General features: G+C 37.1%; 1 protein-coding gene across 6 annotated transcripts in view; it reads left to right on the top strand.

The window, feature by feature from the left end:
* Positions 1 to 12,856, top strand: part of ADGRB3 (adhesion G protein-coupled receptor B3) — a 679,308-nt gene that overhangs the window by 318,142 nt on the left and 348,310 nt on the right. For all 6 annotated transcript variants that reach the window (XM_081037440.1, XM_081037439.1, XM_081037435.1 and 3 more), the window contains one exon: positions 6,322 to 6,516. In XM_081037440.1, the coding sequence (XP_080893566.1) occupies positions 6,322 to 6,516 (195 nt within the window). The remainder of the gene's footprint in view (positions 1 to 6,321; positions 6,517 to 12,856) is intronic.

Genomic DNA, 12,856 nt, shown 5'->3' with positions numbered 1-12,856 from the left:
TATGTTAGTTCTAGGTCATGGAGACTGAGATTCTAAAACCCTCTTGCGGATACTGACAAGAACCTTCACACCAAAGCAGTGATGCTATACCAAGCCCGCTGCAATGATCTGGCACGATCTTGGCTACTCTGGCATCATGGACTAGAAAAATCCTGCATGTCTAGGATGTATCTCAGAAATTTGCATTTCAGACATGGTTTTGGGAGGAAAAAGAAAAAAAATGCATTTTTCAAAAATGGACACTCCTGGCCTGAGCTATAAAGAGAAGGAATTAATATGCAAATTAGCATATTAATTTGCGTATTAATATGATTCTGTATCATTGAACTGCTTGAGGTCCCCACCATCAGAGAAACATACCCACCCTAAGTAAACACAGTCAAAACTAGTCTCTAGCACCTCTTTGATAAACCAGCCACTTGGGGCTTCCAAAAGATAAATACATCCTACTGAATTTGAGTTCACAGTAATTATAAATATCATGAGGAAGAATCAGCAAATGCAGGAACCAGGAGAATCAGCAATGCAGCAGCAAAAATAATAGTGAATATGAAATAAACTATAACATTTATTTAAAACAATTTAAGAGAAAGCGCAGTTAAGCAATGGAAGAATATGAAAAAGATTAAATGGAACTTCTATAAATGGAAAATATTGTCATTGAAATTAATGAATAAATAGCCAATTTGACACAATTGAAGAGATTGTTGGTGATCTGAATGTAGGCCTGAAAAATGATCACTCAGAAGCCAGGATAGATAAAGAAGTGAAAAATATAAAAGATAATTTAGAAAATAAAGAATAGAATGAGACAATTTAATATACATTTAATAGAAATGTGTATAGTATAATAGAAATATATTCCAGAAAGAGACCACAAATAGATTGATGAAGAGACAATATTCTATGAGTTAGTGCATAACAATTTTCTGAATTTGAAGACAGATAAGATATTCAGATTTAAAAATGTTCCTAATAAATAGAAGCAAATCAACATAAACTTAATCTGCATTACACTAAAGACAAAAAGAAAAATCTTAAAAGCTACCACAAAGTAGACTGGTAATCTACAAAAAATCGGATGTTTAACTGATAGGAGACTTCATACTTGCAACAAAAGAAGCACTAAAATCAAATTATGAAAATACTAAAGAGAAAATGAAAAACACCCCTGCCTAAAAGATTAATTGAAAGTGGGTAAAACTTTAAAAAAGAAAAATAAGTCAAAGATTTGGAAGAGTTACCAATCATAGAATCTTACTAAAATAATTACTAAAATATTAGAAAACAAAGGAAAATACACTCTAAAAAAAAGAAGATAATTCAAGAAGCAATGATGAAGAAGCAATAATGGAATAAGTAGATTGATTAAAAAGTACTACTAGTTTAAAATTAAAAATAATAATATAGTAAAGACTAATTTGAGGAGTTCAACTCGAGGTGGATTAAATTACTAAGTGGCAATAAAGACAGAAGAAGACTGAAATGATCACTAAAAATAGTGAGAGAATAGTGTTGGGGTGGGTAAAATGAGACACTGAGATAAAAGATTGGAATCATGGTTAAGATAATATTTGGATGGTGTTATAAGTCAAACAATGGACAATGTAATTGATTTAAATGACATGTTCAGCGATGTGAAAGGTAGAATAGTTTAGCGTTGAGAAAAACTTGATAAGGCCATTTAGGAGACTATTCTAGTGAGTGTGATGGAGGTGGTGCAGACCTGCACCGAGATCCATCTCTTGCCCATAGGTAATAAGAATAGATGGGAAAAACATCACATAGGTAGTATTTAGAGGAATTAGAAGTTGAAGATGGGAAGAGTAGAAGGGGAAACAGTCAGTGAATGTCACTTTTAACCTCTATCTCTGTATTAACCATGTGATGATATACACTTCTTTTTGCAGACAGATCAAATGATCCTAGGAAAGATGCAAATAATTTGTCTAGTGGTCTTATGTCATAAATAGTAGAACCACAATTTAAATCCAAGTTTTAAGATTCCACCTGCTCTTTAAACATAATATACTAGTAAGATTTCCAGATAGAATGCTTAATAGGTAACTGTTGAGTTTAATTTTAGAGTTGTGGGGTTCAAATCAGATTTCATACTTTTGATTTTTATTTTGAAGAAAATCAGAAAGAAGATAATGGTTGAAAGGAAATAGCAATATTAGAAGTTAGTATTTAAATAAGATATACAATATCAAGCTATATTTTTGAGAGAGGGAAAGATTGAAGAAGGACTGGATGGGAGTTAAATCATAGAAATTAAAACAAAAGAAGAGAGGTGGAATGTAAGTAAAGAATAACCTGATGTAGAAAAGAAATGTAACTTGAGCAAACCCAATCTGAACTTTACTTCTTCATGACCCAGAAAAGAGAAAAAAACAGACCTGTAGAAAAACATGGATTAGTCATTCCAGGAAAAGGTAGCAAAAGGTTAGGCAGAAGGTAAGGAAAGAACCTTTGACAGCACACTTGATAGGAGTATCAAGAAACTGGAATGAATTTTTTATCAACTAAGTATGTTCTGGATGGAAACCTGTCTTATCTGAACACTCTTGATACCCTTCATAAATTCTACTGAAAGTCTACACTAATGTGTACAAATAATTTCAAGGTATTTGTTCCGGGAGCTTTCCACTGACAATGCCAGGAAAGATGCTAATAAATGCCAATTGTGAGAGCTGGTGGTGTGATTAGGGCACCTGTCTGCAAAGAGCTAGACTGAGAACAACTCATTCCACATAAGCCTGATAAGCAGCTGTCAGATGGCAGTGATGTTAATTTACTACTGAGTGGGGGGTGGGGGGACACATTTGATGCTAACCCAGACGTGAAAGACTGCCTTTCCTGTCTCTGATGAGCTGAGCCATCCAACGCCTTCTGTACTATTTTTATTGCAAACAGAAAACATGTCTAAATGTTTTATTCAAGATCGTAGTGTTGTGTTGTTTTTGTTTGGGAGGAAGGATACATTAGACCTGTTAAGTTAGATCCTTCACAGGCATGGGCATGCTTTGCCAAAATAGTAGATACGGACCTGATTTGAAGTAGTCAGATGATGTTTACCTTGGCAGCCATCGCTGCATTCTATTCCTAAAGGAGAACCATTTAGGTCCTCTGTGGTTTTGAGTATCACAGCTGTGGTTTGCATTGCCAGCCCAAAACTAAAGATTGAATTACATGATATTTTTAAGGCTAGACCCTATTAACTTCATTTCACTTCTAAACTTTCTTTACACGTCATCTACTGCACCAGACCCTTTCAAGACCAGAAGCTGCACTGTCTCTTTAAGTCAGATTATTTCTCATGATACTTGATGCTGGTGTTTGCTATGGACTATGTTGATGAGCGATTTAGGACAGCTTTCGAGTGTGCCTAACTTAATCCTAAAACCTAATGCGAGAATAGAAGGAAGTTGACTCGTTTATTCAGTCATTTATTTAATTAATGTGTTCAATATATTGAGCAAATCCTATAGATGCTGGGAATAGAAGAGTAAACAATATAGATGCAGTCTCTTTCTTTCCAAGGCTTATAGTCTAATTATAGGGGTGGGGAATGTGAAAAAACAAATAAGCCATGAAATAAATGTCACAATGACAGGTAAGGTTGAGCACAATGAAGGAAGGTAAGATGCATGACAAGGATACCATATTAGTCAAAAGACCTCTCTGAGGAAGCGACAGAAAAGCATATGGATCTCTGGGGGAAGACAATTCCAGGCAAAAGGAAAAGGAAATACAAAGACCCTGAGACAGGCATGTGCTTAATGTTGTTAAGGACTATTAAAAAAAAAAAAGTGCCATGCAGATGTCATGTGGGGTCTCTGGTCCCGCTCCCCACATAGGAACGCAGGACATACTGAGGCCAAAAATTACACCCACGGAGCCATAGATAGGGGAGTCATAACACTATAGTCTGGCTAGCGGCTGGGTTGGAGACACAGGAAGCAGGAGCCACACTATCTGCAACCTGTCGTCAGCTTGTCTGCCAACCAACCAACCCCACTTGCTAACTGCAAAACCCCATTTCTTTCTGCTAGCGTAGCCACAGCAGTTATATTAGTGCCCAATGGCTCACTGGTTACAGCTGACGGCCAACTAGCCACAGCTGATGGCCATCCAATCACAGTTGATGGCCATTTACTACCCGAGCCAGCACCTTTCCACGCGAGGCCGAGAGCCTGGAAACTGCACTACTGGCTCTGTCCCCACACTAAGAAAGAATGGAGTGAATAAAGCACAGTGAATGAGGGGAAAGGTATTGGAAGTCCCCAGGAAATAGATCATATACCGCATGCAGACCATGGCGAGGTGAGAAGCTTTCCTATTATAGAGTAGCTTGTGCTAATAATCTTAGGCTTATTTCATTTGAATTAAGAAAAAATTTTTTAAATGTTTTAACCAGATAGGCATATTTTTCAAATCTTAAAGAAGACATGGTAAACTGAGTCTCCTATGGATTCAATTACATGAAAAAATAAGTTGTAAAGTTTAAATTAAAACCTGAGCACTACTGGATCTAAAGACCATCCATTATATTACATCATAGTGGTGTAGTCAAGACATAAAAAATTAATGTACTCTAACAAACTTTTACTGTACTATAGCCTAAGGCTGTGAATGAGGCAGGGTTCAGAAGGATTATCAGGGCAGAAAGACATATGTGCAAATGATTATAATTCAGTGTGATGCAGTGATGTAGGTATAAGAGAAGAGATAGCACAGAGAAGGGGATTGATTAACTTTGTTTAAGTGTTTAAAGGAACCAGGACTAAATCTGATTGGTGCATAAACATGAGATAATGTAAGAGTGGGTATGGGATAGCCAGTGCAAGAATATGAAATTGTAGAACCCATAACCTGAACATAAAATTGCAAATGTTTATCAGTAATTTAGAAAATATTTATTTAGGTAATGGCTGGTCATCGATGCCACTCCAGTCCTTTGGGCTTTAGTCAGTGGTTAAATGGCAGCCGTTTAGTGGAGACAGGCAGAGAAATTAAAGGAGAAAATCAGAAGATATAAACTACCTAAAAATAAATAGCATTAAGCACATGCCTGTCTCATGGCCTTTGCATTTGTTTTTCCTTTTATCTTTTAGCATAACACAATGAAGATAAGGTATGTCTCTGAAGATATTCACTTTACCAAAAAACTTTTAGACAGACTTTTGAGAGACTAAAGAAAAGTAAACTATCTGAAGTGGTAAGATACCACTTTTTAAAACACATGTTTTAGAAAAGTCCTAACTTTTGGGGTTAGTTTAGATTGATTGCCATACTTTACAGGATTTGTTGGCATGGTTCTTAATGGGAAATTGACTATTATGTTGATTACACCTTCACCTTTCTATTTCAGTACTTCTTTGGTGTGATCTTGATTATTTCATGATTTTTTGATAAGTTTATTTTATCACAAATTTAACAATGGGATGATAAGGACTAACCTTTCAGTAAACAAAGAAAAATACAATGAGTCCTTACTATCACTTTACCCTCCTAACTTACCATTCTTTCACACTATAAGATGTTTTTCCACTTTTGAGCTGTAAGATAATATGAACATTGACAGCATATTTCTCTGGCCATCAAAGTAATTTAAGCCTTGCATCTTAAATGTTTGTTCTGCTACTAAAGACTTAGCTGAGAGGTGTTTGTGTGTGTGTGTGTGTGTGTGTGTGTATGTGTGTGCATATGTGTGTGGGGGATTGTTTTTGTTGTTATTAGTTTATTTCTATTTAAAATAAAGATGAAGTAATTTAGCTTTCAATCATGTCATAGTAGACTGCTGAAATTTAGAGACATTTTCTTAAGCTAAAATATCCTTTTGACAACTTCATTTTGCTGCTATAGAAATGTGTGTTTAATAGATAAGGACAAATTATTAAGCTTGGCTTGTTAATAAAAATGGAAATTTTAAGTGTTCATAATCTCCCTTTACTGACCGTACCTTCCTAAACAATCTCCATGTTTACCACATGCAAAAGTATCTTTATTTTTACTTCAACTAAAAACCTAAGTTAATACAAACTTTCTCCAGTGTGTGGAATTGTGTGTTCTGAGAACAAAATAAAGGCAAGTCCATCAAGCCTGCCCAAGTGTATAGTACACACTCGTGTTTTTTTTTTTTTTTTTGCGTTTATCCTTCTGTGTGTGAGATACACACAACTTACAGTTTTGAAATTTACCTGTTGCAAGGGTATTTTAAAGTTGACTCTCCAATTTTAAATACATTTGTTAGACGAAGCTATGTGGAGAAATGGTAATGAAGATTCTGATGTTTACTCTGTTCTTTTGGCCATCCAGATTAAAGAACACCTTGCTAAAGGGCAGCGAATGCTGGCAGGTGATGGAATGTCCCAAGTAACCAAGACACTGTTGGATTTAACTCAGAGGAAAAATTTCTACGCAGGTGATCTTTTGATGTCCGTGGAAATCCTCAGAAATGTAACAGACACGTTTAAAAGGGCAAGTTACATCCCTGCATCTGATGGTGTCCAGGTAAGGGAAACAATCCCATGAAGGAAGACTAGTGAAGGTGCAATCAATTTTTGGCTCGAGGAAGCCAGTGCAACCATCTTGGAGGCAGCCTGGCCTGAAAGGCTCGTATAGGAGAGACATCCAGTTTGTGCTTGATGTGAGCTCCGGAAATGACCTCAGTTCCCTAATGTCCTAAACCATAAAATGCTCATAATACGCCTCAAGGAAACACTGAATGGGAATGTGTGTGAAGTGTTTTGAGCCCACAGATAAAAGGCGCTATAGCAAATTCAAGGTTGTATCATGGATATTTTATTCCCACATTTAATATCACCATCTTGCCATAGGAGACTATTAAAAGTACATTAAGCATAATGAAAGCACATTAACTATCACAGGCAAAGAAGACATACTTTAAGTTTTGTTTGGGGTTTTTCTATTAGAAGTGGGAAGGCCATACATAATTTTGTGGAACCATCACCTGAAAATATTAGGCAAATAGAGAAGTGTTCTAGATAAGGTAATCAGAAATTCCATAACTCCTCCTAGCATATTTTTCTTGTCATGGAATATTTCTTCCTTAATAAAGCCTCATTTACTTCCTTAATAAAGTTTAAGCACTTACCCAATTTCAGCATTGCCTTTGCCATTAAAACAAAGCTTGTTGAATGGCAAACAAAGCATATTTAATGCAACTCTAGTTTGCATTTCAGATTAACTCTTTCTGTGCTGTAGGCTATAATACTCCTGCCAATAATGCTGAGTTGGTTTCTGCATTTCCAGGGTGATGTTCTTCTGTATCTCTGCACAAAGTTCATTAAAGTAAAGATTTGGCAAAACTCCCAGATCAGGTAGTTTCCTTTCAGCCTGCTTTTCATTTGGGAGTTTTATTTGCATTTCACTTGGAGAATACAGAGGGTTTTTTTGTTTTGTTTTGTTTTGTTGTATTTATTTGTTTGTTTTAATCAGCTATTGAGGGAAAGAAGGAAAAGAAGGCTTTTTGGAATCATGGCATTGTTCATAATTTGATGCCCTGATTTGAATAGAGACACATATATTACTTAAATATATGCATATACTGTTGAAAGTTGCTGCTCTGAGAATGAATGGAGTTGCATTCTACAGTATATCACCAGTGCCCAGGAATACATTTTGAATTGTAAAAATATATTGGGGTCTGGGATGGGAAGATTAACATCATTTGAGCATTCCAAAAATTCTTCTTTCTTACACAGAATGAAACAGCTTTCCAATTTTCAAAACTTAATAAAGTAAGCCAAGTACAACCTTGCCTTGTAGTTCTGAAATGCTTCTATCCATTAGCATTTACATTAAAAAAAATAACATTTGAAGTCCTTGACACAAAGTGAAAGTTGTTATTTCAAAACTCCTCAGACACTTGTGTTCACAGTTGAAACATCAGACAGAATAGTGCACTAAATAACCTCTAGGGCCTCTTCTAATACTCAAGAATGTAGGGCTTTAAGATTTTTAGTTTCTGAAATTCAAGCAATTAAGATTACCAAGCTTTATTGGGAACGTATTTTGATTGAGCTACTCATTACAGTGCAGTGACTCAGTGAGCACATAGTTAACCAATGACTTAGTCATGGTTATTAGATGGTTTGACTTAAGTAGAGCAATTTGGTTGGTTGTTTTGTTGTCATTTTGGCATAATCAGAAATAGGTTCCTCCATATCCATCCTACTCTCTCATTTGTCCTCCACATATACCCCAAATTCTAAGCACATTGCTTTCCTAGTCATTCTCTCACAACAGGGACTGCATTTTTCTATTTCATTGTCTTTACTGGTGTCTTTTCAGGCATCTGCAATGTCTTCCTTCTTCCACCTCTGCCTATCAAAATCCTAGTCAAATTCTAGCGAGTCTTTATGAACGTCATATCAGCAAGCCTCAAACTCCATCTGTAAATGATCTTTCTCTTCTCGGAAATCTTAGAGAATTTGTAACTCTTTTAATATACTTTCCACGAAAATTTTATATAACTATTATGTATATATATATATTAATTGTCTTTGCTTGAACTCCAGTTTATAACCTCAATCAGTATTTCCTGTACCTCACTTAAACCTCAATTCTCAATTTCCAAAGATTCTGGGCATTTCTTATTGGCTAGCATCTCAGGCTCAATATGGCATAAACTAAACTCATCTTGAATTCCAACTTCTTTTGCATTTTCAAATTCCCTTTGTAGAATTAGCAGTGTGTAGGCTGGAATTCTAATATCATCTTGACAGAATAGGGGAGGTAAGGAAGTAAGTACTGTGTGGTAATTAATAATGCTTGACCCTGAGCTTCAGGTCATGGCTTTGACACTCGTTGGCTATGTGATGCTAAACAAGTTATTCAACCTCTCCATGACTCAATTTTCACTTCCATTATATGGGATAACAGTACTTACCTTGTAGTACCAATATGAGGGATAAATGATCTATGTAAAAATTACATAGCATGTGGCATATAGTAAAAGCTCAAAAAATGTAGCAACTCTTATTATCTGAGAAGGTAATGACCTGATGGATCAAAAGCCCAAAGCACGTCTGGACCACAGGTGTCTGCTGCCAATGCAGATGTGCACTTTGGTATCTCTCTTGACAGGAAAGGAAGGTCAGATTTTTCTCATGTCACCATTTAAGAAAGTATGGGCACTGCTTTTTTTCACTTGTTACAAAGTGCAGGGGAAGTGTCAAGGAAAATGGGAGTCAGAAAAGAAGCATTAGTCCTTAAGGTCGACACTGCAGGGCCATATTAAAGTTGGATAGCAAGTGGATGAGGAGAATGGCTTAAATGCCTAACTGATATTCTTGGCTCAGTGGGAACCAGATCATGAAGAGGGCCATAACACCCAGCTGACAATCACTTCAAGTCATAAGCGGCTGCTGTTGTCAGTGATTAACAGCTTGAGAGAATCCCCTATTGTTCCTCTGTGGTAGAGAGAGCTTTGTACAACTAACAGCTCTTACTAGTCAGTATTTAAACCATGCCCTTATTATACAGGTGAAAATAAGAAATTCATTGCCAAATGACTTCCTGAAATGGGTGAGATATTAAGCAACACATCTTGCTTCACAAATCAACATGAGTATATCCTACCATGAACAAAATTTAGCAGATGGCTGCTGGCTGTGAGGAACTCACAATCTCCATGGGAGAGTACAGAGTATGCACAGCAATCAGAGGGGAAGAGGAAGGGAGGCAAAGATGTCTTAAGAATATGTATATGCAGCCTGTAACTCGTAAATGCCATGTAATGTAAATAAATGATTTGGGTTGAATTTTTTTGATATACATTAAAACATCTGATAGGTAGTTTTATCTTTTCAGAATCCCCCATTATTTCTTTCAGAGCCAACAAATATTGAGATTTGCATTAGCAAAGTGTCCTAGTAGTTTAGTTTTCTAATGTGATTCCATTTATTATCAAGGATTTGTTTTCTTTTAAAAAAAATTATGGGGGAGTGTATTAGTTTGCTAGGGCTGCCATAACAAATACCACAGCTGGGTGGCTTAAACAACTGAAATGTGTTTTCTCAGTTCTGGAGACTAGAAGGCCAACAGGGTTTCTCCTGAGCCCTCTCTCCTTAGCTTGCATATGGCTGCCCTCTCCCCGTGTCCTCATGTGGCCCTTTTCTCTGTGTGCACAGCCTTGGTCTCTCTGTGTCCTAATCTTGTTTTATAAGGGCACCTGTCAGATTGGATTAGGGCTCATCCTAACAGCCTCATTTAAACTTAATGACCTCTTCAAAGGCTCTATCTCCAAATCCAGACACACGCAAAGACACTGGGGATTAGTACTTCAACATAATGGATTTGGGGCAGCCCCAGTTCAGCTCTAATAGGGAACCTTGAAAGACTGTGATAATTTCCGTTTAGCAAAAGAAAAGGACCTGCTATTTTGAGCTGCCTATACTGTTGCCAGGGGTAAACTGGTGATTCATGCATGTTTCTTGTACATGCTAACGATTTGATGTATCAGCCAGGCCCGCCCAATGTGGGGGATGAGTTGCTACCTCCTTACTTAAGAAATACCCCCTTTCTGGATTAGAGGATGATTTTGCCACACTGGGTTATGTTTGTAAAACTTTGGCTGCTCTGTCAGGCTACCTCTGGGGAATAATCATTTCATTTAGCATATTTTGTCATATTAGTATCACTCATTTTTATTGCCTTCCATTTTGAAATGAGGACCCTAGCGCAGCACCTAGCTTATGCACCAAAGCTCTGATATTAGCTGCTTCTACTTTTCTCAAAGCAAACCCACTCCACTACCGCTTGTTGGAGCTCTTTATCCTCAGCTTAACCTGGAGATATTGGTAGAATTGTGTAAATAATTGCGCATCCAAGCTATCCAGACGCTCCACAGGTCAAACTGTCTTACATCCTGCCAGAGCAATGAGATTAGTGTGAAAGATAACCTGGAACAATGTTGTGATGTCGTTCTCAAAATGAGTCAGAGTTTCTGTGAGATTTGTGACTAAAAGAAGAAGAAAAAAAGATGCCCTTAAAGACTTTATCTTTTTTCCCCCTAAACTACTAAATGTTAGGGAGTATTTACTTCCATAATTTGCTCTCACATTCGTCTAGATTTGACAGATTACAGCGGTCAAGCCGTACAGTCCAGCCCTGCTGGCAGAAGCCTCCTGACCACAGCTTTCCAGGTCAGGTCGTCCAGCCTGCTGTGATTCTCACTACTGACCTCCCGTCCTCGATACCCCAATCCTTTTGCCCACCAGTTTATCCCCTGCTTTTCCAGTGGCTCAGTTTCCTGTTCTGAGTCATAGTCTCCATATATCTTGGTCCCTGAAACCTGCTGGGGGCATCCTGGATTATAATCTACTGCCTTCCTGAATCCTTGATAGTTTTTAATTGCCAATGGCTAGTTGATGTGCTCCTTGGATAGTTATTCTGGATAAAAGATCTAAACAACAGTATAATGACTCTTTGTCCGGATTCTCTGTGACTTATTGTGTCTATTCACCTGTTAAGACATAGTTAAAGCACTATTTAGGGATTGGTTAGCTTAAAAAAATACATTAAAGCAAACCCAAGGTTACTTGTATAATGTTATTCTTGGTCAATTTCACTTTTGTATGCTTTCTTGAATAGGAGACCAAGAAGTAGCGTCACAGCCAGGTCACAGGGAATTGGACTTCTGTTACCCAGGCATCAATCTATAATCTGGGTGTGCTTATGGTTTTGTATGTCACACAGACAAATGTCATTGGCCAAGTACCTAGAAGCTTAAAAAGACATGGAACCTACTGTACTATATCTTCAACTATCTTTGGATTTTAACCTACTGAAATGTTCAGTCATCAAGCTAACTTACCTGAGATAAGAACCAAAGACAGATCTTTGATTCTGTACTTCTCCCCTTGTGCAATCTGTCACCATGTCGTCTTGTTTCCCTAAATCATGCTACCAGCATTTGTGGCGTCAATAAATAAAGCAGACAACTTTCTATTCTCCCTGTCTTTACTCTTATTCTTCTGCACTTGTTTTTCACTCAGCAAGCTCAGTTAGGTTTTTGTTTTAATGAAACTCATGTCATGTAACCATTATGGGATGAAGGCCCCAATTTCTAACCCTGGCCTATCTTTTCTTTCCTGAATTAATATTCCCCCTCCTCCATCCCATCCAGCCCTCTATTCAAGACCACTACTACTATATTGGCTTTCTTTGTGTTTCTTAAACTTGTCTAGACTGTCCCCTCTACCCAGAGAATTGTACTTTCTCTTGTCCCATTTTTGGAACTCTTTTCCTCAGGTCTTCCTACAGCTGCCTCCTTTCATCATTCTGTTCTCAGCTCAAATGTCTTTAGAAGTGTCTTAGTGTCTTTTAGACACTTAGAAGTGTCTTTCCTACTAGCCATTCAACCTAAAGCTGTCACACACACACACACACACACACACACACACACACACACAAATACATCTTACTCCTTAGTCACTCTCTATCCCCACACTTTATTTTTTTGTATCACCATCTGAAATTACCTATTTTCAACATTTATTTACTTATTTTTTGTCTTTCTTTACCCACTGGAGTGTAAGCTACATGAGGAAAAGAATCCTTATGTGTTTTGCTCACTGTTGTATCCCTGTACTTAGAACTGTGACAGATATATGGTAGGTATTCAATAAATGCTTCTCAAATAAGTAAATTCATTTCTGCTTCTCAACTATTTTCCATGCCTTTCCTCTCCTTTGAATTTCCACATCCATCATTCTCCTTTAGGCCTTCATAATTTCTACTTTAGGATATTGATAAACTTTCCTAATTATGTTCTTTTATCCAGTCTTCTTTTTTTGCCAAAGCCCCTTCATGTTGACACCAGGGT

This window comes from Rhinolophus hipposideros (genome assembly GCF_964194185.1).
Source record: "Rhinolophus hipposideros genome assembly, chromosome: 3".
NCBI classification, from domain to species: Eukaryota; Metazoa; Chordata; class Mammalia; order Chiroptera; family Rhinolophidae; genus Rhinolophus; species Rhinolophus hipposideros.
The sequence above is the reverse complement of the archived record's forward strand: the minus strand, read 5'-3'. Positions and strand labels throughout refer to the sequence as shown.